The sequence below is a fragment of the Oryza brachyantha genome, chromosome 4 (assembly GCF_000231095.2).
Source record: "Oryza brachyantha chromosome 4, ObraRS2, whole genome shotgun sequence".
NCBI lineage: Eukaryota > Viridiplantae > Streptophyta > Magnoliopsida > Poales > Poaceae > Oryza > Oryza brachyantha.
The window spans coordinates 20,941,908-20,957,199 of NC_023166.2; the positions used below are offsets into that span (position 1 = coordinate 20,941,908).

Genomic DNA, 15,292 nt, shown 5'->3' on the forward strand with positions numbered 1-15,292 from the left:
GTGGACACTATAAGATCACGAATTTACTGCAGGACATCACAAAAGTGCGGTAATTAGCTATAGGGTACTCCGGCCAATTTTATATTATTTTCAGAGTCAAATTCTGAAAATGACGAGATTACCCTCGGCGGCCGACCCGTTATGTCGATTGGGTCCAGTCAAACCAAACTCAGTTGATCTCGGCACTGCACCACACCGAACCCTAGCCTACATGGCGAGTGAACAGGCGGCGACAGTGGCAACCCAGTGGTGATAAGTACACATAACGGGTTGGTTACTAAGGGCAATCTCGTTATTTTTAGAATTTGTGACTCCGAAAATAATAAAAAATTGGCTAGAGTGCCCTATAGCTAATTACCACACTTTTGTGGTGCCTGTAACAAATTTGTGATTTTACGGTGTTCATCAGCTAATTACGCGTTTTTTCGATGCCTGCGATAAATTTTGCCTTCTTAAGAATTTCTCCAAACTGGTGAGGCCGTGACATCTGGCTGGTCCTGGACTCTTGCCGTTGCGGTGATCGTGGCAAACAGCAAGGGAAAAATATCTGGTGCCAAAACGGAAAAGCGCAACGCCGCAGCGAAATATCTCGCCTCACGTAGCTCTCGGCGTCGATCGCTTTGTCCTCTCCTCCTGGTGAGGCAGAGTCACTTGCTCCTCTTCCCGCAGCCATCTGGGAGACGAGATAATCTGGTTTACTGGAGTATTTTTTTTCCAAATTAACCGAGCGAGCAGCCATGGCCGCGCTTGTCCTAAACACCGCCGCGGTCTCGCCGGCGCATCCAAAGCTACCCTTCCCCACGAGCACCGTACGCCGACGGCGAACCAGCAGATGCCAAGCTTCTTCCGGCGGCGCCAGCAGCAGCAGCAGCAGTAACGGCGATGGAGGCGGCGGGGGGAGGAGCGCGCGCGGGTCGACGTGGGTGACGGAGTACGACCTGTACGAGCTGCTCGGCGTGGAGCGGTCGTCGCCGCAGTCGGAGATCAAGGCCGCGTACCGGTCGCTGCAGAAGCGGTGCCACCCCGACGTCGCCGGGGCCAAGGGCCACGACATGGCCATCGTCCTCAACGAGGTCTACTCTCTCCTCTCCGACCCGGCTGCGCGCCTCGCCTACGACAAGGTCGGTTGATCATCCATGCATCCCGTTCTCGTATCCTGCCTGTGCTATTGTTGATGAGGAAGAGGTTATCGATTTCAACCGCCGATGAGCTCGCGCGCAGGAGCAAGCGAAGCAGTCGGAGTTCGTCGGGTACACTGGGAAGCCGCTCTACTCGGCGTGGTTCGGCGGCGAGGCGGAGCAGCGGGCGGTGTTCGTCGACGAGGTGAGGTGCGTCGGCTGCCTCAAGTGCGCGCTCTACGCCAACAAGACGTTCGCCGTCGAGTCCGTCTACGGCCGCGCCCGCGTCGTCGCGCAGTGGGCCGACGCCGAGGACAAGATCCTCGACGCCATCCAGACGTGCCCCGTCGACTGCATCTCGTAATCAAACACCTTTTGTGTTCATTCGAGCGCATGACTTGTGTTCATGTCAATGGATTGATTTGGCTCGGTTCATACGGATCCACAGGATGGTTGAGAGAGCAGATCTCGCAGCTCTCGAGTTCTTGATGTCGAAGCAGCCGCGGGGCAGAGTCCGGGTGTCCGAAGGCAACACGGTGGGAGCTCGCGCACCCGACATCTTCAACGAGGTGGACAAGTTCCAGAAAAGGTTCCAGGAGATGAAGCAGAAGTCTTCCACTAGAGAATCAGAGGTAGCAACCCCATGATTTGATTCACTAATCTTGTGATTTCGTAATAAACTCACCAACTATTGTCCTGTCGCATCTAACACGTCGATAGGAACTTTTAGATGAACTATCAATGGCCGACATAATTAGCTTGTTCTTGGCTTAGTTTAGCTAAGAGTAAAGTACGTGACCGATCCTTAAACTTATGACACGGTATCACTTAGACTTATAAATTTAGAAAATACACGTTTAGGTCTATAAACTTGTTTAAACGTCTAAAATCATGGACTGAACCTTAATGGTACATTAAAATAAATTCATAGACCTAAACATATATTTTTTAAGTTTATATACCTAAGTGGTACCGAGCCACAAGTTTAAGAACTAATTTACTCAATAGCTAATTATATAATGTCGCTGCTGCACCTGGACGCGTGCAGGAGTCGGAGGCAGCGCGGCAATCCAGGAGCTCAGCAGTCCAGACGATCAGGTCCATCTCAAACTGGTGGTACTGGCGGCCGTTCGGAGCTCCGGCCACCACCGTACTCGCTTCTCTCCACCTGCCACCGCCGCCGCCCTCTCCTTCCATGCCCGCCGACCCGGTGACGGACAGGCTACAAGAAGCGGCCGCTCGACGCAAAGAGGGGGGCGCCACGGCGGCGGCGGCGGCGACGTCGTACACCCGCCGCGACGACTACTGGACTCCGCAGTTGAACCTGCCGTCCTCAGCATCCCCGCCGGAGCCGCCTCACCGGAGGCATCGCGCTGCTGCTCCCCGCAGCCACACGCGGCGTGCAACCGCCACCGGTAACAGAGCAGCAGCCGGCGGCGACGGCGGGGCGGGAATGGGCAGCATCGACCTGACGGCGCCGCTGCTGATGGCGATCATCTCGGCCGGGTTCGTGGGTTACAACAGGGAAGAGGTGGCCGGAGGCGGCGGAATCCAGGAGCACGTCGGTGGCGCCGCCGCGCTGGGCCTCGTGAACAGCTTCGAGCTCAAGGTGGTGTTAGCCTCCGTGACATGGTTCATCATCGGCGCCGCTATTGCCGGCTTCGTTCAGTTTCTCGCGAGGAGCGAAGTGAACTTTAGGAAATGATGTGTTGTGTTATGTCTGACAGAGGATTACATAGGATGGATAGTGCAAAGTTTAAGGTTTTGAGGTACAGATGAATGTATATAGAAGTTTACTACATCAAGGAATTTATCTTAGGTAAAAAAAATTACAAGTGCAGCGAAGTGCTTGGAACTGCTTTTAATCCTCTTTTCTAAAAGGCAGTAATCTCATTTTGATTTTAAAATAAATTTTATGGGATGTTTCTTCACCACTTTCATTGTCTGGCATAACTACTAGATGGCTAATATGATACTACAAACATGGATTATTTATTAAAATAAAAATCCACTCCCGGATTTGCACAAGATGGTGAAAACGCATAGAGGACGACAGAGCAAGCAACAGTTAAGTTATTCATCTCTGGCTCCAACACCGGAAAATAAATATCCCGAGTAAACCCATCTAAGAGTTACTACTAAGCAAATAAGCCACATGCTTACAAAAACATCTAAAGTATGTCAAATCGTGCTCAGCAATCAAAATGTTGTCTTTTGTCGCAATTGCTAGTTCTGAACGGCACTGATCACATTTAATAAAATGATAAGTTCTATTTCCGTCAGTCTCACCAAAACAAAAGGTCGCATTTGGGGGCAGCTGATGCAGATTTCAAAACAATTGCTCCCGTCTCCTGTAGGTTCTCTAATACTTTTTGACAATAGTGTACCTCTCAAGGCAATAGCTCCGGATACTAACCCAAGAGATGACACCTCAAGACCTATTCTTTGGGGGTTTGACCTTGTATATGCGCACAATCCAGTTCGAAGTTGTAAATGCCTCCTCCAAGTACTCGAGCTTAATGTCTTTGTTGCCAATCTCCACTCCTCGTACCCGATCATACCTGCATACAAAATAAGCAATAGCAGAACAATGTATCATATCCACCAAATGCAACTTGATAGCATCCATATCAAAAACAGGCCTGTTATAAAGATAGGATTATGCAACCTGCAGCCTGGCTTATTAGATACTCTCGCCGTTATATATTGTAGGACTTTTTGGTTAATATATATAGGCCGCATTCGTCCCTCCGGTTAAGATAACTAACTCCCTCGTTTTCCACGCACACGTTCCCCGAACTGCTAAACGGTGTATTTTTTGCAAAAATTCTCTATAGGAAAGTTGTTTTAAAAAATCATATTAATCTATTTTATATTGTTAAATAATTAGTAATTAATTAATCATGTATTAATCTATTACTATGTTTTCCGTGCCGGGTAAGTTAACTTATCTACCCCTCCCACCGAACGCAGCCATAGTTTGTATATGTGTCTGGATTCATTAGTATCTATATGAATCTAGATCGTGAAACATAGGGAGTAACTCTTAATTCATTCATGACCAAAATATAAAAATACCTCAATCTCCATTCAAATAAATTGATGAATTGGGTTCAAATAGTCTAAACTTATGATGCACATGAACAATTAATATCAATGGTAAGGATGTACTGTACCCTGGTGGTTTTCCATATTCTGTGGTTAGTTCTCCGAATCGGTAATAACAAAGTTTGTACCTGCCAATCATGAGGGGAAACAATTAGACAATGAAAGACATCAATCATACAGGTAAAAAGGACAATGGTTTACATGCCCAATATCCTGATAAATTTCAAAGGTTTAATAAAGAACGAAAAGTCAAAAAGGGACTAATACAAAACTCATAATCATGCTTTATTCTTACATTAGACAGTTCAACATTTTTGGTGACGCCCCCTTGTCAACACGATACTCCCCATTAACAAGGTAATCAGGCTCTTTGATTACAGGAAAAACTCCACCACCAATACGCACCATCCATAAGAACCTGGAAATTAGCAGCTAAGTAAGACAATCTGTTTTTCAATCTAGTTTTAAGATAATCTGCTTTTCAATTTAGTTTGTTTTAAAGAAATTAACACTTGTTCAAGCAAAATGAACAAGCATAAAACATTGATTATTTTTTTCTTAAATTAAATGGAGTAACTTACTTATTAATGTCATCTGAAGAATACCCTGTAACACCACCAAATACAACAAGCACATAATTCACATCCAGTGACTGCATTATCTCGTATGCTTCATCTTCATAAGAAGACATTGCACGCCCAACTGTAGCTATGTGTGTATTATTCCATGTGTTGTTATCTACAATAACAGTTCTGTTACCCATGGCTGTAATTTGGTATCCATAATCCCACCATGACATAATCTTAGCATCAGGAGGAGTGTTTTGACGAAGCCAATAGTATGCTTCACGATAATCATCAAAGATAACCCTGCCTCCGTTATGACCCCTTGCGGCCAGAACAATAGAAGGAGAAGAGTATGCCTCAGATGTCACCCAAGTGCAGTGTACAGCATATCTACTGAGCAAGTAAAAGGCACCCAGGAGTAAAACAATGGCTGCATTCTGTTGGAAAGGCAAGGATTGATCAACTGCTCCCTGCTTACAAAACAACATAAGCCAGTTGCTAAGTAAACTAACAAATTGAACCTAAAAAATGGAATTAGAATTGTCTGAAAGAAAAAAGAATGCATCCGCCAAACTGGTAGTCCAAAAAAAGATTGCAGCCTATAAAATATTTTGGATAACATGCAAGTATAGATGAAAAAAGAATACCTTTGCAGCTGCCTTTGAGCCAGTTGCTTTTGCAGAGACAGTTTGTGGACTTTTACTTTTTGTCCGAATCAAAGTTGTCAAATTTTTTATTGTAGCCGATGCAGCAATCGCACTAATAAGGCAAACAGCTGGTGCTGCAACAAGAATTAACCGAACCATCACACCAGCAAAATACATACTTGTGAGACCATACATAACTACAAATATTGTGGCATCTGACAGACGCTTGAAACAGAAATAGAGGCCTGCTGGGAACAGGAAAAGCAGGATGTGGAAGTCAAACATGAACGAGGACCATGCTGTTGGTTGATGCTCTGAAACTGATGCGATGATTGGTATATGGTCTTTTGCATAAGTTGGATCAAGCAGGGAGTAAAACCGTCCTGTCCAAGGAGATATGTAGCCTGATGCAGTACCAATCCCAAGAGCTAGGGTACCAACAGTTATCACGCATGTCAGGGTAATTCTCAGGAATGACTTGAATAGTCTTGTATCATTCAGCAGGTACTTCACCCAGTCCAAGAAGAAGAAAACCTGCAATAGGTTTATTAGCTCTCTTACACCTGTGATATATCCAAAGTACAGTAAGACATTCAACTAGAATAGATAATTGCCAAAGCCACAATGCATGGCATATCCAGTATAGATATCCATAAGACTATACAGTAGTGAATTAAGTTGACTGCTGAAATATTCAAGAGTAAATAGTATTACATATAACATTTAGCAACCAGATATAAATGGGTTACTATCCACCAAGTAAGCACAATCTATCTGAAGAAGAAAAATGAGAGTAGCATCCGATGATGTTAATACTCCAGTGATCAGAGAGCACATAGTTCATGTGAATCCTTACGGATGACATCACCAGCTCGTAATGTAAAAAATCTAGGGCACTGTTTGACATTAGGGCGAGTTTCCTGAAATACTTACATACTTCTGTTTTGGAGTTTGTAATAGCAGAACCTTCCTACAGTTGCTAGTGGTTCCATCATCTAGATTATGATTACACATAATGACACTATGTAACTAACAGGTCATTTGATCTGAACCAAATTTTTTGAAGTCCAGCTTAACTGATTTACATATTTACCTGTTAAATTTACTCGAACGGCTTCCCCACATACAGAGCCGTTTTTTTCTTATAATAATGTATCAATAACAAACAATACTACTGCATTTACAGGGCAATTAAGACTGACGACGTTAATTCCATGAACAATTAACAATTACATCTGAACCACACCTTTTTAGCTAATTCACTAAACCAGACATCTAAGTAAACTGGAGATTCACTATCTACTATAAACAAAAAGCATTTCGTCTCTACAGATGAATTGTTGCATTCTGTTTTAAAACAATACGTATAAGAAATACCTGCAACAGGAAGAAGACTCCCATGGCGGCCATGTGCTCCCCAGACTGGACGTGCTGGAACCCAACGAATCGGATCTGCATCGCTAGCAGCATTCCAAGCACATACATGCAGTTGTAGGCCACATAGAGCCTCTGCGAGTACCGCCCGGTGATGAGCAGCACGAGTACGTAGAGCGGTAAGAGGTTGATGATGAAGACATAGCCTCCCCACGCGGAGACCATGTAGAAGTAGCCGAACGCCGAGGCCAGTGCCCAGGCGAGAGATCCCGTGTTGACGGCGCGAACGAAGAGGTAGAAGGTGAGCAGCAGCGCGAAGATGGCGACGCCCTCGTTGTCGTACGAGCCGGCAACGGAGCGGGAGATGTAGCCGGGGCAGACGGCGATAAGCGCCGCGGCGACAAGCCCGGCACCGGAGTCCCAGATCTCGCGGCCGAAGGCGTAGGCGACGAGCGTGGTGTTGGCGGCGAAAAAAGGGGCGGTGAGGACGCAGACCTCGCGGATGTGGACGGCGAGGGAGAGCGCCCGGAGGAGGCGGTGGAGCAGCGCGGCGGTGACCATGAGCCCCGGGAAGAGAGTGCCCCCGACGACGCGGCCCAGCGGGTACCAGCTCTCGGAGTCGAACCAGTTCCAGAACTCACTGAAGCCATGCTCGGAGAGGAAGAGCGTGGTGCGGTAGTTGAAGTAGGGATCGAACTCGTGGATCATGGACTCGTAGCGGAGCACCGAGAAGAGGCGGATGACGAAGGCGAGCACGTAGATGAGCGCCAGCGCCGAGACGCGGACCAGGAGCTCCTGCTGCTTCGTCTTGAGCCGCAGCGACCGGAGCGGCGCCGGCAGCGAGTCCAGCGCGGCGGAGGCCATGGCGGCGATCCGGATGCGGGAGATCTGGAATCCCCACTAGGGTTTCATGCGCGCGTGGGGAGGTGGAGAGAGGTTTTAGAGCGCCCGCCGCGGCTTCCCTCCGTTTGGATCTGGGAGGAAGACGAGAGCAGCAGAGTCAAGCCGCTACCGTGGGATCTCGTGGACATCCGCTTGGTTACACTGACACGTGGGCCATGCCAGACCGCCCGAGCGCTTGCTGACGTGGAGAGACACGTATAGGTGCCTTTGTGACTCTGAAAACTGGGCCCCGCTTGCATCGGCGCAGGCGATTGGCTGGAGGGGGCGGGGGACACGTGGGCGGGTTTCGCCACAATCACGCAGGCGCTACGTAGGGCCAGAGGTGAGACTTGGGCCATGCTGGCACGCGGGGGTAATGTCACGGCCATTCTGGCCCAAGCACGGCCCAGCATTGATTGCTTAGTCTGCTCCCCTGCTATCATAACGTATTGCGTGGCTCATGGGTCAAATCGTCGATCCGCCAATGACGTGGCACACCGTCGTACCGAACTAGAGTAATTAGCTGAATCGACAAAGTGGTCGTGTCTGTATGAGTACATGACCACATCCGTGAGAAAGACGTGTAGCATCGCACATGGACATGGCGTGAACGTGACATTTAGTACTAACGTACTCACTGTGACATGACCACCAACTTAGAAAGAAAATCGGCCTATTATAGAAGCATGACCTAACAAGAAAATCGCCCTGGCATTGTTTTGTGTCTTTTTCAGGTCATCATGTGTTGCCCAATGTGCTTGTGTTTCAGGTCCAATCACGGGCCAAGGTTTTGCCATGTTGACCCGAGCCCAATTCGTGTGAAGCCGTGTCTAGGCACCGTGCCTTGGGCTGGCCCATGAAAACACAGCCCAAGTCTCACCTTTACGGCTATTTTGTAGGCCTCTCTTTTAGCCTAAATATATAGCATGTCGCTGTTAATATTTAAATTTTAAAATATTTTTAAGTTTTTTCATCGCAATTTCATTTTAGCACGTTTAAGTCGCTCGTACCAAAAATATCCATAATTAGCCAACCATTGGCGTAGTATCTAAACTTTTCAAGGACTGTGTTCAAAATAAAGAATAAATTTTTCAATGCTCCTACTTGGTATGAGAATCTCTTAAATAAACAGGACCACTTGCTATGCAGGTACCGAAGGGAAAAAATGTTAAGTGGGTGCAACGCGGATTATCCATTGATTATGAAATTTCCCTGAAGATGCAAGTTCAATAATTTTCTGAATTTTGATCCCCCACAAATACACATACAAAAAAAACTTCATACTCATCTTTATCTTATCTTCAGTATTAATCACCCAATCGGATACACATAGGTGAAGTCCATTAACTGAATACATTCTACCCACAGCTTAACCGAATACCAGTAGGCGCAAAATGGCCGAGAATCCAAGCCCTGAAACAACATACCAGAGTACCAGATATTGAAAACCATGATCTAAGCCCTGAAAGCCCTACAGGATATTCTTCCATGATCTTATTTGCCTTGAATTTCCAGGCAAATAAGCTCTGATGTTTCGCTATGGCATCGATCCAGAACTTGAAAAAAAAAAACGTCGTCTGTCTTACACTGGTAGCTGTTGAACTAGCTCCACGCTGGCCTGAAGTACATCAAACTTGCCCAAAAGTTTGACTATTCACCAGAGCACACGTAAAAAAATATATCTACAACTGACATCCAGACTATAGTTAAGTCAAGAAAGATAGCATATAAATTTTGACTGATGGTATCCCATAACAACTGATAAAATTTTCAATGGGAATCCATAGCTCAGCAGCTCTATTTAGTGGAGTACATTCTGAAGGACAGCAATGTTTTATTTCAACTCTACTAAATGGAGTAGTATAGTTTCATTGTATGTTCGCTTTCAAGGACATCGTTGTATATTCTTAGCATATCAGATCTCTAAAAAAATCAATCATTGATTTCTTTGAAGCAAATAGGGCTAGAATTTTAGAGTCAATCAAATATATACCTGCCATCCTTGATCAAGAAAAAGCTTTCCTTGTGACTTAAGGTTGGTGTGGTTTATACCAAGGATAGGGTATCCCCTACACTCTGCATTAGCAAGACAACAGAACTCATTGAGCTATGTAATTATGCCATGAATTAAGTAATAGCCACCTCAGTATATCTGTCATGATGGGAAAAAAGACAGGTTATGACCAAAAGTAAGTAGAGCACTACCTGATTTAATTCATACACATAAAGCTCTCTTGTTTTTTTTTTTCCTCTAGCACTCTATGTAAACTAAAACAGACCCTGCCTATAAGGATCATCAGTCATCAGGTAAAACATCCACGATCATCCAATGGTAGCAAACATCCACGATCTTCAGCATTTGCAGTTTGCAAAATAAGATCAAGTGGGTGGTTTCTTAAAAGACCATGTGTAATAACAAACCAGGATTAGAAGCCTGTTTCATGACAAACATTTCCTCAGATAATTAGTGAAACCAGAAATTCCTCAACAATAAACACAAAATCAGTTTTCCGTTGGATCACAAAATATCAGGACTTTATCAAATAATAGACTAATCTGGATAGAATTTATGAACAGACAGATCCCAAACATTAAGAATGGAACATTATCTCTAAATCAAATTACACATGATAGACATAAGTGTTGGCTGACAGATTATAAAAGCATAGAATGTCAATGAGAAATAATTTCAGCCTTGCAGGCCAAAACCAAACAGGAAATTTACCTTCATTGGCTATTCACTAATACTACAGGTTCAAATAAGGCCACTACCATGAAAGTAGTGGGGAAAAAAAAAGCAGACGTATGAGCACTCTCAAATTTTCCCTCTTTTTTCCTTAACTCCAATCAAATAAACTCCAAGTTATGAACACATAAAATAGATGGATCACATAATTCCAAGCATCCTGTCTAATACAGAACACAGCTGCAACATCTCTGTGCATTCCCCTGGACCCTTTCTGCAGAATGCCTTGATGACATTAGCAAAAATTCTACTATCTAATACCAATCCTTTTTCTAGCATTTCATCAAACAGCCTCAACACTTCACGAACATTTCCACACCTAACCAACCAATATGCCAAGTGTGCAACAGGCTCTACAAGGTAGCCATCACCAGTATGTCTGATCAAATTGACAGCCTCGGTTCTCCTCCCAGACCTAAAGAGGCAATCAACCAGTGTGGTGTGTGTGATCATATCTGGGACAATCTTACCCGCATTCACATCAGTGAACAAAAAACCAAGCTCGTCCTCCTTCCTGGCCTCATAGAATGCATTAATTAGAATGTTACAAGTCACAGTATCTGCCATGAACCCCTTGCAGCTAAACACAAACTTGGCAAACTGAAACTTTCCAGCTCGGCACAAGCATGAGATAAAAATGTTGCACGTTTGCACATTGGGTTCCACGGGCTTCTTAAGAAGATCTGTGAACAGTTTCAGAACACGGAGCCATTTGCTCTTCTTGCAGAAATGATCCATTACTGTATTGTATGTCACGACATCGACCACAAAGCCCAGCTCTTGGCATCGCTCCAGCACCTCCTTGCCTGCCCACATATCAAGCTCCTGGGCAACATAGTCCAGCAGTATGTTCAGACCGACTACTGTCAACTGTAGCCCCTTTGTTACCATGATTTCCAGCTGCTGGAGTGCCTCTTCGACACATCCAGACCGGCAAAGGCCAGCAATGTAGGTGCTATGTGTCACTGCATCTGGCACCCACCCATTCTGTCCACTCTCATCAATGACCCTTTGAACAGCATCGAAATCCCCAACCTTGCATAGCCCATGAACGTAGATGTTGTAAATGACAACATCAGGGTGGCATGCAGTGAAGCGCATAGAGCTGATGAGAGATTCAGCTGCCTGTATATCAGCATTGTCGCAGTATGCCTTGAGGATCGGTGCGTAAATGTGCGGGGTGAGCGGGTAATTGAGGGTGCGCATTTCGTCGAGCAGCTGGAGAGCGTCCGGGAGACGGCCAGCGCGGCAGAAGGAGAAAATCAGATCCCCGTAGTCGATGGCGGTCGGGTGAAGGCCGAGGCGGGACATCCAGACGAGTACGGAGTGCGCGGCCGAGGGGAGGTGGAGGTGGGAGGAGTAGATGTGGAGGAGGAAGGAGAAGGCGGTGCGGTCGGGGGCGACGCCGTTGGCGAGCATGTCGTCGAAGAGGGTGGCGGCGTCGGCGGGGCGGCCGGCCCTGGCGAGCGCCGCCATGGCGGAGGTGTAGGAGACGGCGGTGGGCGCGCATGCCGGGGAGGAGTGGCGCATGCGGCGGATCACCCGCAGCGTCGCGTCGCCGTCGCCGTCGCGGGCGAGAGCATCCAGGAGGCGGTTGTAGTCGTGGATGGTGTGCGGGGAGGACGAGAAGGCGGCTGTAGCCGTGACGGCGGTGGCCGAGGAGGGGGAGGATCGGGGGCGGGGAAGGAGGTGGCCGAGCGTGCGCATGGCCGCGCGCACGGCGGCGGACAGTGGCGCGGAGGCGGCGGCCGGCCATGCGCCGGCCTTCATGAAGGATTAACTTAATTTTATGACCATTCTTGGATTGCTGATGATGTCACAATAAGAATCAATATGGTGAGCAAGCTGATGACCTGAGGACAATAAACTTTATTTATGAGTAAATATTTATATTTGAGCAGATATGTATATACCCTCAGAACCACATAAGCCTTTTTTTTTATAAAAAGATTGATTGCGGCTATAAGCAGACGATGAGAGCTGAATGCAGGGCTGGTGATGAGGTTTTTGTGACCAGATAAAAATATGATCCTTAACATCAGAGTAAATGATAATATTATCTTTAATATGTTCGTCTTTGACATGAAACAATCAGGTCTACCGCTATAAGTATGCCTCAAATTACGGCAAACGGTAGAACATTTGACTGGTGGTCAGCGGCAAGACGAAGTTTTCGAACGCGCTATAGCGCGTCCTTTGACTCGCTATGCCTGCTATCTACTTGGCTGATCTGGAAGGAACGTAATGCTAGTCTTCGATGGACGTTCGTCCACAGACCAGCAGATTTTTAATGATATCAGGGCGGAGATTATAATCTGGAAGGAGGCAGGTATTTAGAGATGGAGAAGGCTAGTTTCTTCATGGCTAGAAGCATAATGTAATCCTGGGATTGCATCCCGATCTGGTGACTTCTTCGGTCACCTGTACTTTCCTCCCCATCTTAATGAAATCTTGTTTGGCCTTCGGCCACCCGACAAGAAACGATTGAACATTTATCATTGTATATCATGTTTATTGTAGTAGCGACAAATGCATATTTGATACACTAGTAAAGAAAAACCAAACCGACCGCATATAACAAATTTGACAGTCAACTCCGCACGACATTCACACAAATGATAGGAAAATAGTTCACAGAAGCCTTATAAGGAAATAGTTCCGCGGGAAATTTGCATGTTCTAAATGGGGGCCTAAAGAAATGAAGTTTAATTGTTTAGAAAGTTCCTCCCTTTGTGAATACCATAATCATGACTTAACTTTAATCTGACCAAAGTTTTAGATAAGCTTATCCGGACGAAATGCAGAATCATATATTCAGTTCAATAAAAAAAACACACACTAAATAAACTACTACATGTCACTAGGCACTCCTACAGTCCTACCATTACCAACTGCCCAACAGGCAACATAAATGAATCACCATTCTTGTAATTTTATTGTCGTTGGCATTTTTTAACAAACAAAATTGTCACATGTGAAATATGTACAAGGAAAAGTAAACTTACAGACAACTCCAATGTTTCCATGAAAGGAGCTATCTTCAGAAGATGAGCATAATCAAGGACATCAGTCTTTCTGATATTTTCATGGCCAGGGAGAAATAATTCCAACCTCAAATTACGAAGATAAGTAAATTTGAACGGCCCTTCAGGTACAATGGTTCTCTGCAACACAAACAAAAAAAATGGTGAGTTTTACCTCAGCAATATATGCACAGACTAGTGTCATAGGGGACATATCACGAACCTCACGCTCTGCACAATGTAAGTTCAGAGTCTCAAGCCTTGGCAAAGTGCTGGGGAATCCAGTGGCGATGTAGGAAAGAGCAGATCCATAAGTCAAGAACACAATACTACTATTTGTCAACCTGGATGTTGAAGCAAATATCAATGGAATCATATTACCACTGTATTTGAGTGTTGTTAGACTACAGTTTAGCTCTATCTCTTGCAGTTTTGGGCAGATATCTATGACCAAATGCTTAAGCTGGTCCAATGGATGAAGCATTCGTATGCTAGTAACTGTTTTACAAAATGAAATATCCAAAAACTCCAGAAGATTGCATTTGGATAGCATACACTGAACCTCTTCATCTGTAATACTCACATCTACTAAACTAAGACTCTTGAGGTTAAGAAATCCTTTGAAATCAGCAGGTATCTGCAGAGACACGGTCGTAAGCTCCAGACACCGCAAGGATGAACCATAACTGGGGCTGAAAAGCTGTGAAGGCAAATTATACGGTGGTTCTCTGACTATCCGATGATTGCCAGCTGACAATTTTGAGAAAAATATGCTCTTATCCCAACCTGATAAATCAATCACAAATTCCTTTGTTTTCGACGCAATTGCAAAGTTAACCCATCTATCAATATGGTCTGCATGCTTACTGTGCAATCCAAACTTAATTTCCATGCGCTCAACGCCCATTCCACTATGTTGACGCAGGACTGCATCAGCTCTTGTAATAAATTCATTATCCCTGAGCCATCGATAACCAGTCGAGGTCTTGACATAAGGTTTCCTCATTGTACCTTTATTAAGAGTTAGGTTGCTGTGGCTGCACCAAACATATTTCCATTTTCTTGACAATACACTTGTCCTTATAGCTTCATTTATTGGCAACAACGACAAGATCCTTGATAAAATATCCTACAGTGGGAAACAACAACATTATAATTGGAGTATTCAACATGAACAACTAAATAAATATAATCGCAGTTAATGATCCATCATATTAATACGTGAAACATAATGTCCTATATTTCTGTATGAACTCAGATACCATCGGTAGATTCCAAAGTGAAACTTTTTGTACTTTTCTTCCTTTGGCAATTTCCCCATGCAGCTCTGAATTCCTCATAATGACGCTGTTGTGGCTAAACTCTTTTCAGTAATGAAGAGATGACCTGCTGTTCAGTGCATACAAGAACATCATTAACAAACACTAGAAAAAGAAATCACGAATTTGATATACCAACTCTCAGATGAGTATTTCAAATATGACTGACTACTACTGAAGACGGTCAGCCCTGTGATGGCATGCACCCTATTCATGTATAATCTAACTTTGTAAAGTCGATTAGGTGAATATAACTTGAAAGATTGTTTCTCTAAAGGAATAGGAGCCTTCTACTCTCAAGATTGTTTCTCTAAAGGAATAGGAGCCTTTTTACTCTCAGGTAAAGATGCACTATGTTTACATATACAGAAGCATCTCGATCAATGCTTTCAGATCTGTTAGTCTAGTTGCTCATCATTCATTAATGCAGGAAGGGTCCAAGCTGTACGTACCTGGTTGATGCTCGTCGCTGGCAAAGAGCCCGATGAAGACTTGCAGAGGGTGGCGTC

The 15,292-nt window shown here is 45.1% G+C and overlaps 4 protein-coding genes across 4 annotated transcripts; 1 reads left to right on the plus strand and 3 right to left on the minus strand.

Annotated features, from left to right (window-relative positions):
- The first annotated feature begins 584 nt into the window (after positions 1-584).
- On the plus strand, positions 585-3,049 carry LOC102717519 (chaperone protein dnaJ C76, chloroplastic). Its single transcript, XM_015836659.2, has 4 exons — positions 585-1,121; positions 1,222-1,478; positions 1,567-1,750; positions 2,167-3,049. Exons 1-4 carry the CDS (start codon positions 738-740, stop codon positions 2,821-2,823), a joined length of 1,482 nt encoding a protein of 493 aa, XP_015692145.2. The 5' UTR covers positions 585-737; the 3' UTR covers positions 2,824-3,049.
- Positions 3,050-3,173: 124 nt separating this feature from the next.
- Positions 3,174-7,813, minus strand: LOC102717794 (dolichyl-diphosphooligosaccharide--protein glycosyltransferase subunit STT3B). Its single transcript, XM_006652960.2, has 6 exons — positions 6,817-7,813; positions 5,440-5,973; positions 4,808-5,262; positions 4,522-4,644; positions 4,295-4,354; positions 3,174-3,679 (listed from the first exon to the last, which is right to left on the minus strand). Exons 1-6 carry the CDS (start codon positions 7,675-7,677, stop codon positions 3,550-3,552), a joined length of 2,163 nt encoding a protein of 720 aa, XP_006653023.1. The 5' UTR covers positions 7,678-7,813; the 3' UTR covers positions 3,174-3,549.
- Positions 7,814-10,213: 2,400 nt separating this feature from the next.
- Positions 10,214-12,226, minus strand: LOC102703119 (pentatricopeptide repeat-containing protein At1g12775, mitochondrial-like). The gene has a single exon (XM_015836128.2). It carries the CDS (start codon positions 12,209-12,211, stop codon positions 10,583-10,585), a length of 1,629 nt encoding a protein of 542 aa, XP_015691614.2. The 5' UTR covers positions 12,212-12,226; the 3' UTR covers positions 10,214-10,582.
- Positions 12,227-13,238: 1,012 nt separating this feature from the next.
- Positions 13,239-15,292, minus strand: LOC102703395 (F-box/FBD/LRR-repeat protein At1g13570-like). Its single transcript, XM_015836459.2, has 4 exons — positions 15,236-15,292; positions 14,727-14,853; positions 13,688-14,593; positions 13,239-13,605 (listed from the first exon to the last, which is right to left on the minus strand). The coding sequence occupies exons 2-4, from the start codon at positions 14,802-14,804 to the stop codon at positions 13,375-13,377; spliced, it is 1,215 nt and encodes a 404-aa protein (XP_015691945.1). The 5' UTR covers positions 14,805-14,853; positions 15,236-15,292; the 3' UTR covers positions 13,239-13,374.

Bases quoted from the DNA above. Each gene is read 5' to 3' on its own strand.
- LOC102717519 (XM_015836659.2), top strand. From the start codon at position 738: ATGGCCGCGCTTGTCCTAAACACCGCCGCGGTCTCGCCGGCGCATCCA. The intron at 1,122-1,221 runs GTCGGTTGATCA...GCTCGCGCGCAG, and splicing joins CGCGCCTCGCCTACGACAAG to GAGCAAGCGAAGCAGTCGGA. The intron at 1,751-2,166 runs GTAGCAACCCCA...GGACGCGTGCAG, and splicing joins CTTCCACTAGAGAATCAGAG to GAGTCGGAGGCAGCGCGGCA.
- LOC102717794 (XM_006652960.2), bottom strand. From the start codon at position 7,677: ATGGCCTCCGCCGCGCTGGACTCGCTGCCGGCGCCGCTCCGGTCGCTG. The intron at 5,974-6,816 runs GTATTTCTTATA...AACCTATTGCAG, and splicing joins GAGTCTTCTTCCTGTTGCAG to GTTTTCTTCTTCTTGGACTG. The intron at 4,645-4,807 runs GTAAGTTACTCC...GCTAATTTCCAG, and splicing joins TCTTCAGATGACATTAATAA to GTTCTTATGGATGGTGCGTA.
- LOC102703395 (XM_015836459.2), bottom strand. From the start codon at position 14,804: ATGAGGAATTCAGAGCTGCATGGGGAAATTGCCAAAGGAAGAAAAGTA. The intron at 14,594-14,726 runs GTATCTGAGTTC...TTCCCACTGTAG, and splicing joins CACTTTGGAATCTACCGATG to GATATTTTATCAAGGATCTT. The intron at 13,606-13,687 runs GTTCGTGATATG...TTTGTGTTGCAG, and splicing joins TACATTGTGCAGAGCGTGAG to AGAACCATTGTACCTGAAGG.
- LOC102703119 (XM_015836128.2), bottom strand. From the start codon at position 12,211: ATGAAGGCCGGCGCATGGCCGGCCGCCGCCTCCGCGCCACTGTCCGCC.